This window comes from Poecilia reticulata, chromosome 14 (assembly GCF_904066995.2).
Source record: "Poecilia reticulata chromosome 14, P_reticulata-male-v2, whole genome shotgun sequence".
Lineage (NCBI taxonomy): Eukaryota > Metazoa > Chordata > Actinopteri > Cyprinodontiformes > Poeciliidae > Poecilia > Poecilia reticulata.
Window position 1 is genome coordinate 20,602,124 of NC_088843.1, and position 22,704 is coordinate 20,624,827.

A 22,704-nucleotide genomic window follows, 5' to 3' on the forward strand; every position below is an offset into this window, starting at 1 on the left:
AAAAGCGACAGAAGATCTACGGACGGGCATCGTTCAGATCCGAAAAGGAAGGAGAAAAAAAAAAAAAAAAAAAGATAGAAAAAAAAAAAAGAACTCCCACAGCGAGACAACGAGGCGTCTGGTCAACAGCCCTGAGGAGATAATTCAACCCCAGTTCATTAGTCCTAATCCAAATCTGTGTGCAGGTAGTCGCGTTGCGCACACCACACACACACACACACATACACCGAGCCTGTCTCTCTGTCTGGGAACACACACTCTTACTGTTTGCTGTCATTCGAAAGCAAAGTGCGTTTTTCTCTCCAGTTGTTTTTTTCTCTCTCTTTCTTTCTTTATTAAAATAAATTCCAAACAATAAGCGCAAATCCCTTCAGTGCGTCTATGAGGATCGTGGATCACACAGGCGGTTAATCTAGCACTGAATGCAAGGCGAGGAGGGGGAGCGGGAGAGGAGGGGGGGGGGACGGAGGAGGGTGGGGGGCTCAGGGGTGTTAAAGGAGAGAGAGATGCCAAGTTCCCGATTCTCTTCGTCTCCAACAGATCTTCTGTTTCTTTTGTTGCCTCTCAGCAGCAGCGCTTTCTGCTTCTGCTTGCGCCAAACACGGAGTCAAAGGGGGAAGTGTTACGTAACAAACAATTACGTGCGTAAATCAATAATGCATATAATGTGCACTATTCGTGTGCGTAAAGTGTTTTAGGTGCATTGACTAACTTTTGCTGTTAGACAATACGTGAAGAAATGCACAAATAAATAAGAATCAAATCATAATGATGGGTTTGTTCAAAGGAAATAGTTCATTTTAAAGGGAGAACTATTTTCCACGTTTGTTTTGGTTTCAGATATTATTCTTAGTATTATTTATTTATTTTTTTTTTATTGATTAAGTGAATCTCCAGATGGATGAGTCAGTGTACTTCGGTCCACTGGCGTGCATGAATTCAATTTACAAGGAGTTCCCACTCCACTCGATGGGGAACATGTTTAGGCCTCAGACCTGCAGAGCCGGAGCTCTTTGTGTTGGGGCTAACTTTGTGTCAGCCCCAACACAAAGTTAACGAAAGCAGAGGAAGCCTCAGGGACACATCGGACAGCGCTGCCAGCACTTAACAGAGTTTCACAGCGGCTGAATGTTTACACCAAAGTAAGGTTCACAAAGCAACCACCCGGCCTCACGCAGATCTAAAATCTGACCCCAGCTGGAAGTCCATTGGTGTTTCTCTATGTGTCTGCGAGGCGCCCCTCGTCTCTGGGGGTCTTCATTCAGTCTCAGACACACATCTGACTGCATCATCTCACTATGACTGAACCTTTCATTACTCTGCACCTGTACAACATGACAGCCACCTCAAGGTTTTTCCTCTGCAAATTGAGGCATAATTATTTTATCAGTCGATCAACTTAAGGACACGAGCACATGAGTTGTATTTGAAAAAAATAGACTTATAAAAACCTCAGAGGCGGTGTGGGAAATCTCCACTGATATGCCACTGGACTAAGTGGGTTTGTAGGAAGTCAGATTTTGCTAATCAAGCGCATTGATTCAATTGTCCTCAGTGTGTCTGTAAAAAAAAAAAACTAAAGTGCGAGTCGGTTTGCTGCTTCTGAGATTTCACATCGGCGTGGAACAAGGAGGAACGACACGACATCTCTAAGAAGCTACTTTTAATTTCAGTCAATCTGGAAATGATTACCAGGCAATTACAAAACACAGAAGAGTCCATCACTTTCTATTAGGAGAGACTGCTCTGAAGCAGAAAACACTAAAGACAGATGCCACTCTTCTAAGGAGCGGAAATAAGCAAAAAAATAATAATAATAAAGTCCAGATTATAAGAGACTAATCAGGATATTAAATCCTAAAACTCATAAAACTGTAATCACAAAAAGCCTAACCTTATGAATGTTTTCTTGTTTTTTTTTTTTATGCTCGATATGAAAATGACCCAAACGTAAGAAGAACAACTTAACAAAACGTGCATGTCCGTAAAGGCACTACAGAGAAAAAGGGAAACGGGGCCAACGGTTATCATGGCTGTTGCTGGAAATGGTGCCGGAGAAGTGAGACGATTTTGATTTGTTATATTTTTTCTCAGAATAGTAACCAACGTCTCCAGTTATATCTGCTCAGGACACGAGAACAGGAAGCAATTGCTTTGTACCATGCACAATCGTGCAGGTGAGCTGCCTATTTTAAGCCAGTGAGTCATGTTCAGTGTGAAGGTTATTTGTCTGAGTGTTACAATACTGTAGTGCTGTCAACAGCAGCAACATGCTACACGTTACAGTAGGCTTAGAGTAGTGACATGAACAAGTTTGTGTAACCAGTCTTAGGTTTTGTAATGCTACAAAACAAAACTATCTGGAAAAATGCCTCTAGATATCTAAAGAAATCATCTAAAATCTATTATAGAATTGCACCTTCTCATGAAGTCAAAATGAATCAGAAGTTGTTTTATATAATTGCTTCTTTGGTGATGCTGATGATGGTTTTGTTGTGCCCACCTTTTCACCTCGTCATTAAATAAATGTCAAATGACTCGGCGTTTTTATCATTTTTTTCTGCTAGAGGTGAATTGGAATCGTGTGTCACTTTCACCGCTGAAGGCGACTAGATGAAGGAAGCTTGGAAGTGAGTTCACTCTTCAGCTGTCATGTGCTCATCCTCCTGGTATATTTCTTTTTGTGTTCGTCTTTGTGACATGCAGGAATATTCTAGCCAAAAAAAAAATGTTTTTAAATCTTCACACATTTAAAAGTCTCCTCTCTAAGAGTAAATGATAGAAATCTCAAGATTGAGGAAATATGCTTTTCAAGGATTTTTTTTTTTCCTTTTGAGGAAAAAAATCATGAACTGAACCATGTCTTTTCATTGGTTTTTGTAACTGTTTATATTAACAATTTTGATACAACATATCCTGGTTCCATCCAGTTACACAGTAAGACAAATGTTAAAATGCAATTTCATGCCTGGACACTTTAAGTCTCTCATTGAGTTTGTAGCATCTGCTTGTAAGGACATTCTGATGTGCATTTTATGTCATTTGTTAATCTCTCTGCTGCAGCAGTTTCAGCCGATACATAATGATCGTGTCGTCAGCATCAGCGTTTTACAGCTGGTTCAAACATCATATGTAAACGATAAACAGCAACTCGCACGAGATGTGACGATGTTCCAGGTTGTTGGGGTGTTTACTGCTTACCGTACTTCTAAACATTTTGTTCTCTACTTTGAGATAAGAAGCAAACCAGTTGATTAATTGCTTACAGTTTGTCCAAGAGTATGCTCCGGTTGTCAAAGGCCCGTTTTCAAGTCTAAAAACCCTGCTCACATGGTTCATGCTGTTCTTCGTCTAATGAGCTGTTGATATTTTCAGTGAGAGAACAATTGACAATTTCTGTCTGGCATCCTGACCTAAATCTCAATTGTTTCTGAAAACATGTTCATTTTAATAAGGGTGATAAATATCTTGTTTTGCAGTCACTCTCTTTCATAAATATTGACAAAAAAACTAGGCCTCTAATTATCTATGTATTCTAGTGGACAAGCTTTAAAAATCAATTGCTGCAGTAACTGCGGCGTTCTGTTTTATGAGAATTTATTAGGTCTGATGGACACATCTACTAGGTGGGTTCAATTTTTGATCGGGGTGCTGCTAGAAAGCTGAAGATTAAATTAAGGACATATAATGTTACATGATAACTGGAAAAGGTTTGAACTGTTTTAGTCTGATTATGTCACAATGGGAAAATCTGACCTTTTAACAAATGTGTGTGTACTCTTCTGAAAGCACGATTGCCAAATAGCCTTATTTTATTCACATGGTTGAATTCAATTTCAAAGTGTTGCATATTTTATTTACTTGAACCGAAACATTTTTTATTTCCAGCAACAACTCAATTGCTCGTAACTAATTCTCAATTCATTTTGGGCAACAAGTTCATTTAAAAAAACTAAACAAAAAAAAAATCTTGCAAAATTAAATACATAATGGTCTGCCTAAGATCATTAGGCTATTCATTGATCATTGAATAGAAGGCTATTCAAGTGTCCATGTCAGCCTGACTGCTTTGTTCCCAGAGACGACTTTTACCGGTTCGGGGGATTTGTGCAGTGCGGGTTGGGTGCAGCCCACTTAGGTGCACATGATTGCAATGATCACGCAACGATACAAATAAAAGTGCTTTCCTCTGCAATGCGAGGGCCTTATGCTTTTAAGTGCTCCTATATGCCAGACCAACAATAAGCATCAGCAGAGATGACAGGCCCCTGCTGAGTCTCTTCAAGTGGCAAGCATATTGGAGGGAAGAGAACTGCAGCACTTAGACTCGTCACACAGACCCTGTCGGGTTGTTGGCCTGGATGTATCATTTTAGGCTTCGCTTTTTTTCCAGTAGTGTGCAGCATTAGTGGAGAATAAGAAGGAAAACTAAAATAAACTAAATATATAAATACAAATAAACAAAATCAGAGATAATGGATTCTTGCTAAAGTGTTATCCTCATCAATTTCCTCACTGTTACTGACCATGTAGCTGCCAATTGAATCCTTAATAGTACAGTCATGTTCACTTCAGTTTAGCGTAGTTCGTTTATGCATGTTGTTAATTCAGGAAAAGGCAAACAGGTTCAGTTCATATGAAAAGTGAGTTAATCAACTCAATACAGACAGGATGTATAGAAGGTTAAGATTCAGTTCACATCACCAATTAGCAAAAATGTATCTAATGAACCGATGCAACTAATTGCTTTTTTTGTTGTTGTTAAATCTGACCACAATTTTATATAAATTAGCACAAAGTGCTTAATTTTTCAATTCAAATGACTGATTTAAAGACAGAGAAACTTTTTGATCAAATCCTCTTACATTCTGCTTTGGGATGAGCGTCTCTATGATTTTAAGTATCTCGGGGTCTCATTCACACACGAGAGAAAAAGGGAAGCAGGAGACACGTCTGAAGCAAATGCGGTGATGGTTTATGGATGAGTAAAGTCCTCAGCCCGGACTTCAAACACACCACGTCTTGTTATGAAAGAGTCCTAAGAAAATATGCGGTTGTGAGCATCTGTTGATGATCTGTGGTGTGACAAACACACAGAGAAATGGTTTAGTTCTCTCATGACCAAAGAGGAAATCATTCATAAGACATACCAAACAGTGTCAGACATTTTTGAGGACGGTGATGCATCTGTCACCATTGGCATGACGGACGCCGTTTTCTGTTCTGTCTTAGCAAGTTTCTCAACTGTCTTTTCTGTTTGTTTTCAGAGTCTAAGTGTAAAATATCTGATGGGCATATCTTTTTTTTTTTTTCCTGATCTTTCTAACACGATTCTGCTGCAGCAACAAATCACATGGTATGAAATGCATTAACATAAAGAGTTCCAGAATCAAGACTGGTATCAAGTTCAAGTCTTGTGGTATTTCCCCCCACCCCCAAGACATTTTCTTGTCCACGGTGAAAAAGCTAATGCTTACTCTTTAGACGCCAATCTAAACATCGGCCTTATCGCTTCCAGATGGCCACCTTCCATCTTTAGGACTCTCTTTGACCACAGGGGTAGATTAGGTAACGGGGTGCTTGTGAATGATTACCTCGCTGACTCGAGGAAGCACATCAGTGGAAATGTTTCAGCAAATCAGACAGCTGGGCACGTTCAGCTACTACTTGTCAACAGAGGGAGTTTTCCCCTTATTGCTTCATGATCCATACGCCACATTTCTCTCTACGTCTTCTTGAATCCACGTTTCTAGATTCCTTCACATCATACAAGCTGAGGTTTAAAGCAATTACGCCGAAACATTCACAAACGTGGCCACGGAAAGTCCTTGACTTGTGTTTTGGCTCGTGTACAAAATGAATAATTACCGGGAAACAAACAGCAGCAGTGACATGTAGGGGCACGCTCTGTTTTAAGTGGCTGTCATGGCAACCGGTTGGTGTCCAGCCCTCTCACTTGCTCCCACAGAGGGGACGGCAGGTCCTTCAGGCTTTCGCTCATCTTTAAGCCTCACAAGGAGTATTTGCCGAGATCTTTATTACTGTGGGCTTGAACAATCAATACTAAAAGCCCTTTGAGGTTAGAAATCCGAAATGTAAGTGACCATTACTTTCTAATAAAGAGATTGATGCTGGTGAAATTGTCTTCCTCACCCTTGAGCAGTGGCTGTCTGACTACGAGGGATGGTAAGTGCACTTAAGTGCCTTACTTTGTTCTCAGACGAGAAAGCAGTCGATGCTATGCTATTCCAGAGTGAGACGTTGTTGAAGCTGGGCAGCATGTTGTCATAAAAAAAAAAGATATATATATATATTATATATGCATGTTATTTGGGAAAACATTCAAGTATAGAAATGGTAATAAACAGGTTTGCGGTGTCTTCTCTCGCTCCGGTATGAGGACATTTATTTGTGGCTCTGCTCACAGAAGCGCAGGGTTTTTTTTTTCTGGTTTTGACGACGACTACAACGACCCTCAGTGACGTTTGACAGATTATACACAGGTTGGTTTGGAGAAAAAGCTACTGGGAAGAGGCCAGCTGACTGAGCTGACAACGTGATGATGAAAGCCGGATACGGCGTTCAAAGAAAAGGACAGCAGAACACAAAAACTTCCTTTCCCTGCTGATGTTTACCCCTTCGATGATTGGATGGATTGTTTGCAGCTGCAGGTGCATCCAAGGAGCTTTCACACCTGTGAGCATGAGGTGACATAGTATTTGGGGTTTTTTTGTGTCTTTTTTCTAATGAATCTAAATAAATAAAAAAGAGAGAGAGAAAAAAACAAAGCCAGTGGCATCTATCAGACTGGTGAGACATTTCTAGCACTTTGGGTCTCCAGCAAACCATGGAGAGATTCATCACTCCCTAATAGGGGAAACCTGGAGTGGCGATGAACTTTCTACCAAAATTATTCCAGGATGAGAAAAAAGGTTCATCATGACTAAGAAAGGAGTGAGACAAAAATGGCGCCTACAGTCGAGTTTCAAAGCAAAAGTAAACACTGAAAACATAAAGGCCAATCTCATATTTGCTAAAAAAAAAATTTATAAATAAAATAAATCTGGAGGAAGGAGCTGGCTCTGTTGCATCCAGTATAAATCTAAAAACCTTTCGACACAGAAATTTTTTTTTTAAAAGTATTTTTTTTTACTTAAACGTTTGTTTTATTAAACTTGTGCCTCCTTTAGTACAGTAATCCTCATTTGCGATCGTCAAAAGTTGCATGATATTATACCCTGTTCTGGTTGCATTGCCTATATTTTTTTCCGCAAGTCCAAAAGAATGACACGAGAACATTTGCATGTCATTTAGTGTATCTCCATGCTTTCCTTACAATACTGAAGAACTGTTACCCCTCCCTCACTTTATGCACAAGTCAGCAAGCTCTCCTGTAAGCCCCCAGGCCCTGCTCACCAAACGCCCACTAAACTAATCCTCTTTCCCAGTAAAGCAGGGCTGGACACCTGGGCATCTCTCTGACTGCCCAGTGAGACGTTACGGTTGCTCCGGTGAAAACCAGTGAGACTTCAAACAACCAGTCCATTTAAGAGGCTGTGAGCAGAAAAATGTAAACGTTGAAAAACATTAACAATAAATGTGAATACGTGTCTAAGTACACACTGATGCTGGAGGAAAAGTTAAAGTTATTTAACTTTGTCACCTCTGACCTTCACAAGTCGTATTTGTTCATCACCTCTCCTATGTTTCAGTCATAAATCGGAAGATTTACACCAAAATTGACTTAGATTTTTATGACCTGGATATATTTGTGTTCAAAACGATGTCCTTAGCATTAAAGATTGTATTATTATTATTTGCAAATGTTATTGAATGACTCCCAGCTTCCTTGACATTTAGATTATTAGGCTCAAAGCCCCGTTTCATTTCCACAAGACCCTGTCTAAGGAAGTGAAGGGTTCCAGATGGGTAGGTCATATTATCATTCAAAGGTCATAGGTCAGCTCTGCTGACAGTGATGCTAATAACTATAAAACCTAATTAACTGACACAAAACAAGATGTTTTCTTCATTACAGACATCAATCTGCTCGTGCAGCTCTGCAGTAAGAAGAGTCCTCTGTAATGTGATGCCATCATAACGATCATGCAGCAGACGCTCTTTCCTGACAAAAAGAATGTAAGGATTAATTGAAGACAGACAGCATAATGCTCAAGAAAGAAAAAAAAACTAAGTTTCACAAAAAGCAACTGATGGAAATGTCAAGCATGAGAGTCCCAGCACCCACACAGCCATCCTGATTTTTCTTATGCTGCCACAAAGGAAGGCATAAAACAGACTCAAGCAGAGAACAAAAAAATTAAAATAAAACACTTGCTGAGATGTGCGACTGGTTGGTTGTGAAATCTATCCTAATGCTTTCAATTTGTGGTCTTTAATCATCTTGAACTGGCTCTAAATGTATCTGGCTCACTTAGAGATCTTAGTTTGTCTCTGTGTGAAACAGTTAAAAGTGATAGAAAAGTAACGTCAGCAGAAAGCTTAACCTTTCATTTATTGTGATGGCTCCTTAATTTTCATAAAAACAACATGAATATAAACGACTCCTTAAAATTAACAAAAATGATACTATTGTGGACCCTCAGAGATTATTCAGTGTAATTTCTTGGCAATCAGAATTGTTATAAACAATAAAACTGTTGCAACTTGATAAAGTTAAATTAATAAATATTTGTGGCTGACAACAAAAATGTAACTTTCTCTTAATCTCACCTTTTGTTCCCAGTAGTTTTCACATTTGGGTCACCAGCTGTCAACATGACAGGTTGTTGTTGCTGTTGTTGTTGGTTACGCCTGACATATAATTTGAAATATACTCTGAAAAACAGATCCTGTTTACATCCTGTGAACAGAATAAATGCCTGATGGAAAAGTAGGAAGGTGGTATATAGACTGAAATATTTCTTGTTTTTTCTTCTTTTAAAAATAATCGTTTTAGAGCATTACAGACACCGGCTGAATGTAGTTAGCAAACGTGGTTTTGCAGTATCTGTTTCACTTTAGTAGGTCAGTGGAAACAGATGAATGCAAAACAGCTGCTCAACGCAAACATGATGGTTTTTTAAAGCAGCTCTTAAATCAAGGATGTGACACAACTTAAGGCTAGAACATCTCACAGTTGCAGGTAAGTTACCAACTGCTCATAACCTCTCAACAGGACCCCACTTCAAGCAAAATGTACTGCAGCTGCATAGCTGTTTTTCTGTTAGTTTTGTTGTAAACGATGCCTGAGTGGATGAAGAGAGCAGCTCCCAAAGCTCCCGCCTGAAGAAGAAAGCACCGGGAGGACTCTTTAAAATTTCACAACCTGCAGCCACACTTCAGTCCTGCACTGCAACACACTGAACACACCACGATGCTTTGAAACACATCTGGTCTGACACAGGCAGGCGTCGTTCCCACGGAGGATTCTGACTCCAGAGGTTCTCGATCCTCGGTGAGTTCAGGAACAAACACGACGATTCCTGAACCTTAAACCAAATGAATTCAGTGAGCGCACAGCATTTCCTCTCCATTTGGGAAATAAACGCACCACCCCGTTCAATAAATTTGAATGGTATTGGGAAGCCCGTTTATCTCATCACTCGTGGAAACACATTATATGGATTAATTGCACACAGATGCATGTTTGAACGCCTTTACGTCTGGTAATTATGATGATTTTCCACTTACGGCTAATGAGAACATGACATTTAAAAATAGAATATTACATCAGGCCATTAACAAACCCCATTAAAAACAGAAATGAAAAGGTACTTTTAATCTGTCAAACCATCAGGATGTATATTTTAATCGACTGAAGATGACTCTACTAATAGAATTGAAGAGTAATTTTAAAAAAACAAAGTTAAACAGATAAATCCCTTACAGCTCATCCAATAAAGAGCCTTACAAAAGTAGTTTGTTTTTTTTACATGATAATAAATGATTATGTTCCTGTAATTTACAACAGACACACTGATATTTCCAAACATGGACTAACATGATTATATTGTCATCCCAAATGTTCACTATTTTTACTGTTGCTGCTTTAAATGAACCGCAGACCGTTACTGATTTGACAGTTCCTGTGATTTTGCCTCCCAGTGAGGTTTTATTATTTCACCTGCAATTCAGCTCACAGTGGATGCAGCCATCACTGTGAGATTATATCACTTTAAGGAAGAATGTGCAACAGCTACAACAATCCGCAGTACAAAATGTTGCAGCGTCTCAGTGAAATGCGTAAAGAGTACAACAGTTACGTAACACGCAAACAACAGTCGGAGCTCGGGGAGGAAAGTGCAATCCTGTAAGGACGTAAAAACAAAAGCTTTGGTGTGATTAAATATTTACTTTCGTCTCTTTTGCGATGCTCAGATCCAGCTCATTTTCATCTTAATAGCTCACAACAGGTTTGCAGGCAAATGCCAAGTAATGTTTGCTAAGCATATGCTGTATGAAATGAGGCTTCATCTCATCTTATCTGCGGAATGAGATGTAATAGAGTGGCAAACGATGGGAGCCGAATCAGGACTGCAGCCGGTGATTGGCAAGTCCGTACCGGAAAATATAGACGTCAGCCCCCAGGAACATTGTCACACAACAATATGAGCCCCATAAAAAATAATATAAAAAAAAGAGCAGATATTCATACACTGATAGACTAGGAGAGCTTTTTATTACTGCATGTAATTAAATTCTCCTAGTGCAAAATAAAGATAAGGATTCCATTACCCCTCTAAAACATTCTGGGGGATAATGGATTTTTGTGGTTGATGGAGCACCTCATGTGGGACAGGTGGGATTTATTCCCAGGCTAAACTCAGGCAAACAGACAGTCGCGGCATCCAACCACCGGGAGCCGGCGCCGACATTTGATGCTCCATTGGCACCGGAGGCAAATGAGATTACACCGAGGGAAATGGAAGCGACTCATTCCTTGACAGATTTACAGATCTTCTGCGGACAAAATACGCGCGCAGAAGCTGTAAAACCCATCATCTGTGTGGTGAATTACACACAGCTTGGAACAACTTGTTTTGGTTAGGAAAAAAAAAATTCACACAAAATAGTCGCCGGTGATTTAGCCGCCACCCCTCCCCTTACCTATCCATCCACGCTTCAATAACTCCTCCGGCGTCACCAGCTCCGGTGGAAAAGCACCAGGTCACTTTTTTCTTTCTTTTTTTTTTCTGCTGCGCTGGGACTCGCAGAAGCTCATCTTTTCATCAGTTTGCTAAACTGCTCCGTAGAACTGTCCTTGGCCTTTGATCTGTTGGATGCTTACAATAGACTAATCCCACAGCAACAATAACTGTACATCACAAGGCTTGCAAGAGCATCAGTTTTTTCTTTTTTTTTTTCTATCGACCTGATAGATTCAATCTGAATATGAGCAGCTAAGACTGCTGGCCTCCCCTGGTCCCTGAGCAATAACAAGTGAAGGTCAAACACGGCTGCACTCGGTTCCACTTTACAAGTTACTCCACTAGACTGGGAATTCTGCGGCGAGTCATAAAGGAAGAGTATTAAATGCTTAAAACACTATCAAATCAAAAGCATCCTCTTCCACAAAAAATGGTTTTAAAGTATTTCAACTTTTGATTGTGTTAAACCTCTTATTAATAATGATATGTGAGCTACGGCGCCACAGTTAATATTAATATTCACGGTGACTCTATTGATTCCAAGCTCTCATACGACCAACAAAAAGAAAAAGAGCAGATATTCACACACTGATAGACTAGGAGAGCTTTTTATTACAGCATGTAATTAAATTCTCCCAGTGCAAAATAGGATAATTTTGCACTAGGAAAGTTTCAGTTTGACAGACACGTTTGATCATAAATATCGTGTATGTTTCACCAAATGGTTGGATTAATCAGCGGCAGTAACTCCGCATCAAGTTGTGCAAGTGATTTTGCACCATGACCCTTTGACCTGGTCTTCTCATTGTCAGCACGCTACAATGGTTTACTGTAAGAAGCTGAGGACAAAAGTCCGGGCTCTGCTCACGGCGCCGAAGCGCAGCTGTTCGCAGACACCAAAGACTTTGTTCGTTGTCTTGACTAGTCCTTTTATTCTCTGCGTCTTGGTCGACGTTTCTTCTTACGTCTCACACTGTCCAGTGCTGGACAATCTAATGTCCTGTTCATCTCAGTGAACTTTACAGGAACCCATAATACATCACAAGATAAACAACCAAACATGTATATATCTTCTTTGGTATCTTTAGCTCTTTGACTGACCAATGTCTTTCTACCATAAGGTCATTTGGTCCTTGGTAGCCTCTGTGTACAGAATGGATTTAACTAAAGGATGCAGACAGGCAGATGTCAGGTCAGTCACTCTGCAGCTGAACTTGACTTCAAGTTAGCTCAGTCTCTTTATAAATAGTGCCAGGTGTGAAACCAAAAAAACTAAATGTTGAAACTGAACCGACAGCTTCTTGAACAAATATTTTAAGGATTTGTGCTACCAGATTATTGGAGCCTTTTGGTAAATTGCTGTCTATTAAAAGTGTATTTGTCTTGAAAAACGGCACTGAAATACAGAGAGCAGACAGTGCTGCTATCTTTCTCAATGAGGTTCTTATCTGGTTAAGTAAAGGTTATTATTTTAGAACTGTAAATAATGCACTTTTAACAAGATCGATTTAGTCTTATTTTTTGCTCCACAGAAATTTGACATTTTTACAAGGAGTTTGAACCTCCTTAGAGCCATTGTGCATAAATGGTGATTACATTTAACTATCGCAGAGTAAATCTTATTAAACCTCGTTTGGGTCTCATACATGGACCAGACTCATATATATCCTCTACAGCCACACAGATCTGCTTCCCAAGGAGAGTGCAGAAGTATTTAATCAAATCAGTCCAATCAGACAGACAAATTCAGTCAATCTACATGGAACTCCATTATGTTACAAATGTCCATCTCTTGGGGTTTTTTGTTAATTTTCAAGAGACGGATTCATTTAAAAACAACTATTTTGTGGACTTGAACATTTGTTTTGAAATGGAGAAATCTTGCATGAAATTACAGTGTTTCCATCCTGAGCACAGTCCATGTTATGTACACACTCCATATGTCTCTATGTTGGACTTGTTGCAACTCACAGAAAGTGTCATTTCCCTGCACATGTTCTCAGTGATTATGCAGAAACATAAATTAAGTCACAGTCAGAAAAGTGCAGACTCTTAGTAAATCATAAAAATTGATCTCACTCACTTAATGTTAAATAGGTACAGTTCAAGTGTAATTAGATTTAACCTATTGCTTTCTCTCGCAATGTTGATATTCAAATCCAAAAAATCGTTTTTGTTTCAAGTCAGTTGTTATTCTACAAAAAATCATATTCAGAGGCATAAATAAAATAGCTGTAAACTTATAGGTTTTCATTGTAATATATTAAAATAGAACACAAGTAAAATAGTTTGATTTTAGCTGGAAATAAACTCAAGCAAATTAATCATTGACTGATCATATGCTTGCGAATTTAAAAATAACCTAATTTAGAGCGAGCTACCGTGAACAAAAGCATCATCTTCCACAAAAAAATGGTTTTCACAAGCATCCTCTAAAAGCATTTCAAACTACTTTCTTTAGTTTGCCTGTTTTTAACAATCATTCAGCTGGACAAGACGAAACACGCCGGCCTAAATTACAAATCGATCTCCGAGCACTACTTGGCACAGAGAGGAGAAGAAGGATAGATGTGTTCTTAGATATGAAATGTGTCGCCCGAGTGTGGCAGAACACAGGCCTCCGATAAGTACTCTTACTGACAATAAGACTATGGGACTTTTTTTTTTCGTCCCGCTTTCCATAACATTATCAATAAAAGCAAACTGAAAAACCGGGATGAACAGCAGAAGCTTTATATAAATGTTTGACAGTGGCAGTTAGCTGTGACGCATAAAGTAGCAGTGAAGAATCTGCAGAGAGCGGGAGGGGAATCTGACGGAAAAATCATTGAAATTAATCTTTTAGTTGACAGAAGCATTCTGTCACCCTTCACGTACTCAGTTATTATCTGCAGATTGGAGCAATTTTCCACCAAGAAATGCCTCCTGTTGGCACAGAGCTTGAAGAAGTAAAGGGTCATTAGTCTTGGAAATAAGGCCAGGCTAATGAGGGCCAGTCAAATATCACTCCGGTCCCCTATAAAGGACGTCGGTTTGAAAGCCTGGAGGTGCTGCGTCCCCTTGAGACGTTTCTGTCAAATATATATGCAGACACAGAAATTGAGATTTCCATCATTAGGCTGAATTAGACTCCTCATTTGAACTCGATTTACTTATTCTGGGATAATTCTCCACTAGGATTATGTGGGGACCGATCCAAGCTAGCGAACTGCTCGCGTTGACGTCAAATTAGGTGAAAATCATTTCAAAAATATATATTTAAGCTCAGTCTAATTCCATGTCCAGTCCAATATGCCTCTACCCGAAATGGCAAGATTAATATTCAAATTTAGGCACATGAAATACAAATCATTACGTGGACGTAAATTGTCAAAATGCCACAAAGCTGTTTGTCTAAGGAAGCCGGCGGACTGCACCGAGTGTTTCCACTGGTCTGAAAGTGAGGAAATAAAGCGGCCCTTTTAGGAAGACCTCGAGAAAAGGCAGGTTTAGTCGAGGTGTCGTCTGCCCCGCTGGCCCAGGTCCGCCCAGTTTTAACAGAAGTTAGAAACTGGGAAATAAATAAATGTCAAACAAACTTGACATTTATTTGTTTGAACTAGCATTTCTTTGTTTACCTCTTTCCATTCACAAGTAAGTTAATAAATAATCCCGTACGACACGTCACCCAGGAAACAAAGGCGCGAAGAAATGCAACCTTACTCCCAATCATTGAGTTGTACTTGCTTCTTGGCCGATGCGTGTCCACAGTACACAATCAGCAGCCTCAGGATGTGGACACGGTCTGCTTGGTATTTAGTTGCCGTCCGTGTAAAAACAAACAAAAGTAAAGTAAAATGTACAGAGTTTAGAAAATTGAGAAATCACAAGAGACAAAATAAAAAAGAACAATAAAAAGTTCAATATATTGTTTTTTCCCCCCCTGCAGAGTCTACATCATTTTTCTAGTTGTTTATTTAGACTCATCCTCCAATAATCCCATCATCTCTCTTTATTCTCCCCAAACTACTTCCGAGTAATTACCTGTGCCAACAAAACTAAGCACACGGTAAAGCATCTCTGATGAATCACCTGCAAACAATTCATCAAACGGAGAGAGGCAGAGAGCCGACTGGAAATGACAGAAACAACAAACTATCTCCAACAGTCGAGTCGTTTTAGGATTTGGAAGAAAAAGAGAGCGAGAGAAAAGGAAAGAGAGAGAGACAGAGAGAGAGAGAGCGAGAGAGAGTGAAAGTCTCCAGGGGCCGTCCCCGGCCGCACATTAATGCATAGTTCCTTTTAAAATTTCAAACAAGGCCTTTCTCCTGACCTCCTATTGGACTCCATTGTGCTCTGATAAATGACAAAGTGTCCCAATGGGGAGCTAACCTTGGTTTAGAAGACCAGAAAGGTACATGCTGAGCTGTGCTAGTGCTCAGGGCTAGGCCTTTTTAATGAATGAGAGAATCGCTTTGAGTTAAAGGAAATGAGCGTGTTCAAGGCTCACTGAGGGGGCAAGTGCACACACAACATCAACTTCTTCCATTAGAAAAGTACGACCTATGACAACCTTTAATGTTTACGTGGCGAACACCTTTTTTTCGGGGAGCAGAAAAAGCTCATCCGCTCTAATTTTGCTTCCGTGACGGTAAAGGAGAGGAGAATATGAATCTGCTGCCGATTCGGTAATAAAAGCCTTCCACAGCCATCACTAACAAGCTCGCATTTAAAGCCAGAATAGGGTCAGAAGTGCCTGCTGGCTTTTATTGCTAGTTGTTGATAAGTCCTTTAAATATCTCCAGCAGTGAGAAAATGTTACCATCTATTTTTTTTTTCTTTTTTTCTTTTTTAAACCTTCTGCTCAAATTGATCAGGCAGCACATGTTGGCAGGATGATCAAGTGGCTCGTTAGGCAGAGGAGGAATTAGGACTGAGTGTGTCAGATAAGAGAAAGTCGTGGCTCCCCATAGGCGTCTGTGTGGTTTCCCATCGCATGACACCTGTGCTCCCCAAAGGAGCTTTTGGCGCTGGGTTTTATCAGCCCCGGCGCTTTTCCCCTCCAAAGCAACCCGAATGTGGGGCAGGCGTGCTCCGTCTGTGTGTGGGAGAGATAGTTCAGCTGAGAATTTGGTAAACACAACATGACTTGGAACATTCTCATTCGGTTAAAATGAGAAAATGTGCACGTTTGTTGCAGTTTGTGTGTGCTGCGTGTGTACGGAGACCAGATTAATAAAAAATGAAAGCTTGATCATATTTGAAACTAGTTACTAAACTGTTAAACTGATATTTTTACCGTCGTGATTTTCTGATTATCTTTTACCTACAAATATCACACGATCTCTCTCATCTGTGTGTTTTAGCTCTAAAATCTATTATGTTTAGTCAAATTCGTTGCTTGTGGACACAAAGCTGGCCAATGATTCTCATTCTAATTGATTCAAAAACGGTTCTGAGACATCCAGACAGTGTTGCTGTATTCTGCATTGATTGATTTTTTTTTTTCCACCAATAAAAGTCGCATAGATAGTACTGAGGAGTTAAATAAAATAAAAAAAAATGGATACATGCGGAAGGAGGAGAGGAGTAAACACACTGCAGGTCAGAGGTCACCTGCATCCCTGGTCAGCCTCACTAAGCTCAATTAAAACCAGCAGAAGAATGTTTGCTTCCAGCAAAGCAGAATTCATTATCTCTCCGGCTGCAGTTAGTGGTAACAGTAACTGTGTGGGCAACATCGGCTCCTACTGCATCGCTTCACTACGGAGCCCTCTAGGGGACATGGGGAATTTTTTTTTTTTCTTTTGCGTTACCCTACCCTGACCCTAAACCTAAGCAGAACTGAGTCATTCAGTCCTGTTTTTGGGCTGTGGGAGGAAGCCAGAGTACCCAGAGAGAACCCGCCCATGGACAGGGAGAACATGCAAACTCCACGCAGAAAGACCCCAGGCCAGGACTCTTGCTGCAAGGCAACAGTGCTACCAACTGTGCCACTGTGCTGCCTCTAGAAAGGACACGTTCATAAATAATGATTAAAACAAAAAATGGCATCAGAGCACCAGAAAATGCAGTCCCTTCAAAAACAATCATAAATAAGTCAGGACGCCCTACAAATGCTGGAGTGTTTTCCTACCCTATTTATACACAAATATATTTTTACCATACTTAAATGTAAATAACAAAAGCTGAAATGTTCTGTAAAATGTCACAAAAAATTTGATTTCTAGTAAGGAAATAATTAGTATAATCCAGTATTGTTATTAAAAAAAAAATAACACAGAAGTGCATCACATCATGTGCACATAATTAAAACATGGAGGTTTGCATCTTTAATCCCCAGAAGTCTAGGTTGTGGTGCTGCTGACCTTTGCAGGAAGAGTGAACATTTTGGTAAGACCAGCAGAAACCTTTGAGGACAAAGACAGCTATTTGTCTGGTTCGAAAGTTAAAGAGATCCCAAAAGAATTTGCAGCTATCCTTACCGTCGTATGAAAATGAGAGTCAAGAGCTAAATTATTTATACCCCTCGCTGTTAGAGATTTAAAAAGGTTGTTGCTCAACCAAAAAGTTTGTCTTTGACAGAAAATGAGGCAGGCATATGTGAGCGATAATTGCCATTTCAGCCTGTCAAACCTGCCTTATTTGTTGACCGTCTTTTTGCACGTTCCTTTTAGACATCAAATTCAAATCGAAGGTCTTTCGTGGTCAGAGGAAGCATGATAGTAAAATCAAAATATTAGTTCAAATCTAAATCCACTATGAGATAAGAAGCATTGGGCTGAACTGTAGTCTACCAGTCGGACACTAAGAACTGCTGTCAACATGCCTGCGTCTGTTCAGGCAAGCTGGTGTTTGTATCCAGCAAATATTGAGTGAGAGGTGGGATTTATCCTGGACAGGTCACCATTACATTACAGAGCCACGTAGAGATGTTTGGGTCTTTTTTTTTTTAATATAAATACAGTGTGGGGTTATCTACTTGCTATTTTCCCCTCAAAGAAAACAGGGACTGAAACAAAAAAAAAAACTTTGACAGTTTCGACGGCTGATGAGCCAGTGCGTTATCACTCCCTGGAGTTTCTGCTGAAAAATGTATGTATTATCTCTGTAGAAAGCCGTGGTTCAGCTGACCTGCAGATAGGATGAGTAGGGATGTCAGGCCCGTGCCGGCGAGTCTGCTGACACGCAGAAATATATAAAAGCCTTCATTCTGTGCTAATAGAGGTAGATACTTTAGAACTTAAAAAGGAACTGGACTTTTTTTTTTACCGCTGTGAAAAAGCCTCATGTAATTTGCGAAACTACGTTATCTGATATCTAACATAAAAACCTATTCGGCTTACCAGAACATATTAAACTGTGCCGCATATTCAGACTTTTCTCCATTTAATATCATCCCCTCAGTTAATCTGTTCAAATCTGACTGATGTACAAACTGACTGCCTTGAAGAATTTTTACTGTATCAATTCCAGCTCACTGAACGAACTACATGGGCAGATTTAGCTGCCAAATGAAGTCTATTCATGGGTGGCGTATTATTCACCAAAACCGTTCCTCATAATTAAAGCCACTAGAAAGCCTGATAATAACGGTGCAAAGATTAACTACTGTTAATAACTCACTGGGGTTTGATATGCCATTTGGAAGTAGCTCGGTGATGTTTTAAAAGGTTATGAGGGCGCAGACGTCGGTGGTTAAAATATTGTTATTCTAAATTCAACACTTTGAGGGAATCGCCGTGTATTTTAGAAACTGTCCAGCGATGCTCACCTGAATGTCTCAGCAAGTCAAACTCGAATCTCGGTAAGGGTTGGCTTATTGACCTGGGTATCGGTATCGATACCGAGGTAAGTATCGGTATCGATACCGGCGTGATAAGATCAGTGCGTTCGTTCTGTTCATGCCTGAACACGTGCAGAAATTCAAATGCCAAATATCAAGAGCTAACATTTTCAATTTGAATCCTTTGAAGTGTTTGCATTCAAAATGTCTGCTTTCTTTCAAATACAATCTGTTCAGCTTCCCTCAGTGTTGGAGCCACACACTCCAACGCTGCTCTCTTTCCTCTCTCTCTCTCGGCTTTCTCTGCTTTCACTTCTGATCACAGTTGCACTTTGAAATACTGACAAAACTCTTATCCATTCAGGCAGCTGAAACAAATACTACTGAAACTCAAATCTATACACTTAAGTAACAATAGTTAGTTACTTTATACATTTATACATGAGACCTTACTGGACCGCAGCGTTGTGGTCCTTGAGACTTGTTTTGGTTTTCAGGATTGGTCTTGAGGCTGCATTTTCAAAGTCCTGGTCTTGTTTCGGTCTTAGACGCGCCACGCTTGGGATTTCTTTCATGGACACGTCAGGAGCACAGCTACAGGATCGCTTTCTTCTGTTTCACTGCAACATAGAGTGAAACTACTGGCTTCATTCTCGTACAGCAAATAAAGATTTGTACTTTGAGCATTTCTGTGCTGCCAAGCTGTGCCCCTTTTTCAGAGATGAGACGATAAGAGGGGTGAGCAAACGAGAGAGAAACCCTTTTTCCGTAACAAATATGTGGATGTAAAACAGAAGGAGAACACACCAAGCGAGTTTAGTCTGCCACCAAGTTGCCTCCACTCAGTCTGCTTGACGCTCACAGAAAAAATAAAATAAAATCAAAATTTTGCTGTAAGCACTCTTCAGCTTGTCTCTTTCATCTTCTACCTGCAAATTGTATTCACAAGACAATACTGTAGATAATGTGAGGTACATTCTCTCACAGGAAGTGCTGTGGATGTCAGTTATCCACTTTTTTATTTTGCTATTTGAAGTAAACACACACGGCCAACTGGGATGCAGCTTCGCCTGTCGAGACTCAGCAACATCTGTCACCTTTAACAGTAAGAGTGAAAAGGACCTCTGCATCTTTTTTTAAACATTTCCTTAGTGCTGCATGCTGATTTTTATTTCCCATAACCTTGGATTGTTGTTTTCTTTGCTTTATTTCTGCCCATCTCCTGCTGGACTCCTGCGTTTGCAGCAGCACAGGTTAGACCGGCGCTCAATTAAGCAAGTGGAATCATGGGCGAACTCTCTCCGATCAATACAAAACTAAGTCAGTTCAAGGTGGCGTCTGACGCCCTCCGGTTGTTTTTCATTGCCTTGCAGATCATTCCTGAACTGATCCAGGCTCCTCACTGAGCCAGTCGGTTCACAACAAAACAACTCCAATCATTTTTAAACCCACTTACACTCCGTGTTTATTCTTTTTTTTGTTTTTTCTTGCGCTGCTCTACAGCGCTGCCCTTTCACTTCATGTCAAGCATTAATAAAAACGAAATAATTTTTGCACTGCAGGAAGTTACAGTGGAACTGGAATTTAAGAGAGTAGTTGAGCATGCAGCGCTTGTTTGGTTGATTGATCACGAGGACCAGGGGCCCCATTGGTCTCCTTACACATCCCAACCGAGTCCTGCAATGGAAACCAACCAAATTCGATGTCCCGTCCTTGAGGAAGATACAAATGAGGGTTTGTTACAGTGTCAACTATGTACTGCAGGTGAGGAGGAGCCTTCTTACACAGACCAGTTCCACCAGCTGTACATGATCATTAGTCGACCTGCAGAGGCTGAGTCAAAGTGACAAAGACAGAATTTCCTCTTCAAGGTGCAGAGCGAGAGACAGATGGAGAAGTCTGTGTACATCAGAAACTCATCAGGAACTGATGCCCCCTCTAAGGACTCCAAGAAGGGTGGGTAATCTGAACTGCTCTTGGGCCCGTAAGCACAGACAACAGTCAGAACCCGTCCCCCCACCCGTAGGCGGAGGGAGGCTACCCTCTCGTTCACCGGTGTAAACCCCAACGTGCATGCGCCTAGATGGGGGGCAACAAGTATGCCCACTCCTGCCTGGCACCGCTCACCGTGGGCAACTCCAGAGTGGAAGTACGTCCAGCCCCTCTCAAGGAGACTGATTCCAGAACCAGAGCCATGTGTTGAGGTGAGGCCGACTATTTCTAGCCAGAACTTCTCACACTCGCACACATAACACAGTGCACCTGACCGCTTTGGTCCCTCCGACAGGTGGTGAGCCCATTGGAAGGGGGACCCATGTCTCCTCTTCGGGCTGAGCCGGGCCGCGCTCCGTGGGTAAAAGCCCGGCCACCAGGCGCTCGCCATCGTGCCCCACCTCCAGGCCTGGCTCCAGAGTGGGGCCCCGGTGACCCGCGTCCGGGCGAGGGAAAACCAAGTCCAAAGTTATTTTTCTTCATAAGGGGTCTTCCTTTTTTTAGGAATATTGAAATGGTAGATTTTGTACTATATCTCAGCTCCAAATCAAAAACATTTTCAAAACTCCACTATCAAAAACATTTTGCTCCAAATTTGCGACACAAAGACAGAAAAACAAAGAGCATGAAATTTGTGTTTAAGAAATCCGAGGGATCCGTTTTCGCCAAAACTATGTGGCTCAGTCCTAAAAATGATGTTGGATCCAACTGCTAAATATGATTTTGAAAAAAAGCATATTTCCAAATGTACATCGGATGATGTCACTGGTTTCTGAATCCCAGTTATTTTTGGGGTTGCAGGAGAAAAGAAAGCCCTGAACGACCTCTGGGTCAGAACTACTCCACTAAGCCAAGAAAAGCGACCGAGTGCAACACTGTCAGTGTATGTCACAAGAGTCAGAGTTACATAAACCATTTGGTACATATGGCGATGTTAACAGCACATCCTTATCATGTTTATTTTACAAAATCACCTCCAAATAACCCAAAATGAGAGTGTAGCTTCTTTCACTTTGCAACCATTCTGCTAGATGAAAGGAAAAGGCCCGAGGCGTAATGCCTTTGTTCAACATTTACACAACAGCTCCTCGTTGCGTTGCCCATCTGGTAATTACAAACTCCCCGAGTCTACAAAGAAAACAGTCACTTCCGAATAAACCAGTCCTCAATAGATTGTCGTTCAAATAAATGTGTCATTTTGATATCAAAGACAATGTTGCCTTTGAAATGCGACACATTGAGGAGCGTTTGTCTGCTGACTAGGAGAAAACATGGAAATTAATAACGCAGAAACCCAGCAACTTTTTGCTGCAGTTTGGCTGCGTTTGCACCTGTTCCACCCAGATGAGACGCCATCCTGAGCTCTGTTTGTGATGGTATTTTAGCTGTAATTAAGTTACTCTCTCATAGATCTTGTTTTAAAGAAAATTTTTTCTCCCGTTTCAGAAAACTCAACAGATTTTCGGTTTCCAACTTCTCGGCAACTGAAAACAGTTCCCTCCTCTGAAGCAAGCATGTGGTGACAGTGGAACAAAGAGATACCAAACTCTATTTAACTATAACTGGCCATCTGCCGCAGCCAGCTGGGGGTTCAGAGGACAGAAATCAGACACGGAAAGCTAAAGATGTGCCGGTCAGGGAGCGTCCTTTATGGTAAAGAAAACAGAGCACACTGCTGGACAGCAGCTAGCACTCTGCTAGCAGCTATAATACAGAGCAGCTCTCTGACTGTCCCACTATATATGGGATGAAAATTAAAAATATATATAAATGAGAATGAATTCATGTCTAACGGTG

The 22,704-nt window shown here is 40.7% G+C and overlaps 1 protein-coding gene across 3 annotated transcripts in view; it reads right to left on the reverse strand.

Annotated features, from left to right (window-relative positions):
- ntm (neurotrimin) overlaps positions 1–22,704 on the reverse strand; it is a 275,803-nt gene that overhangs the window by 78,919 nt on the left and 174,180 nt on the right. The window contains exon 1 of one of the 3 annotated variants that reach the window (XM_081615743.1): positions 265–411. The exons of the other annotated variants lie outside the window; for them this stretch is intronic. Within the exon in view, the coding sequence (XP_081471869.1) occupies positions 265–277 (13 nt within the window). The 5' untranslated portion in view covers positions 278–411. Of the gene's footprint in view, positions 1–264; positions 412–22,704 lie in introns of those variants that run through there. 3 annotated transcript variants of the gene reach the window in all.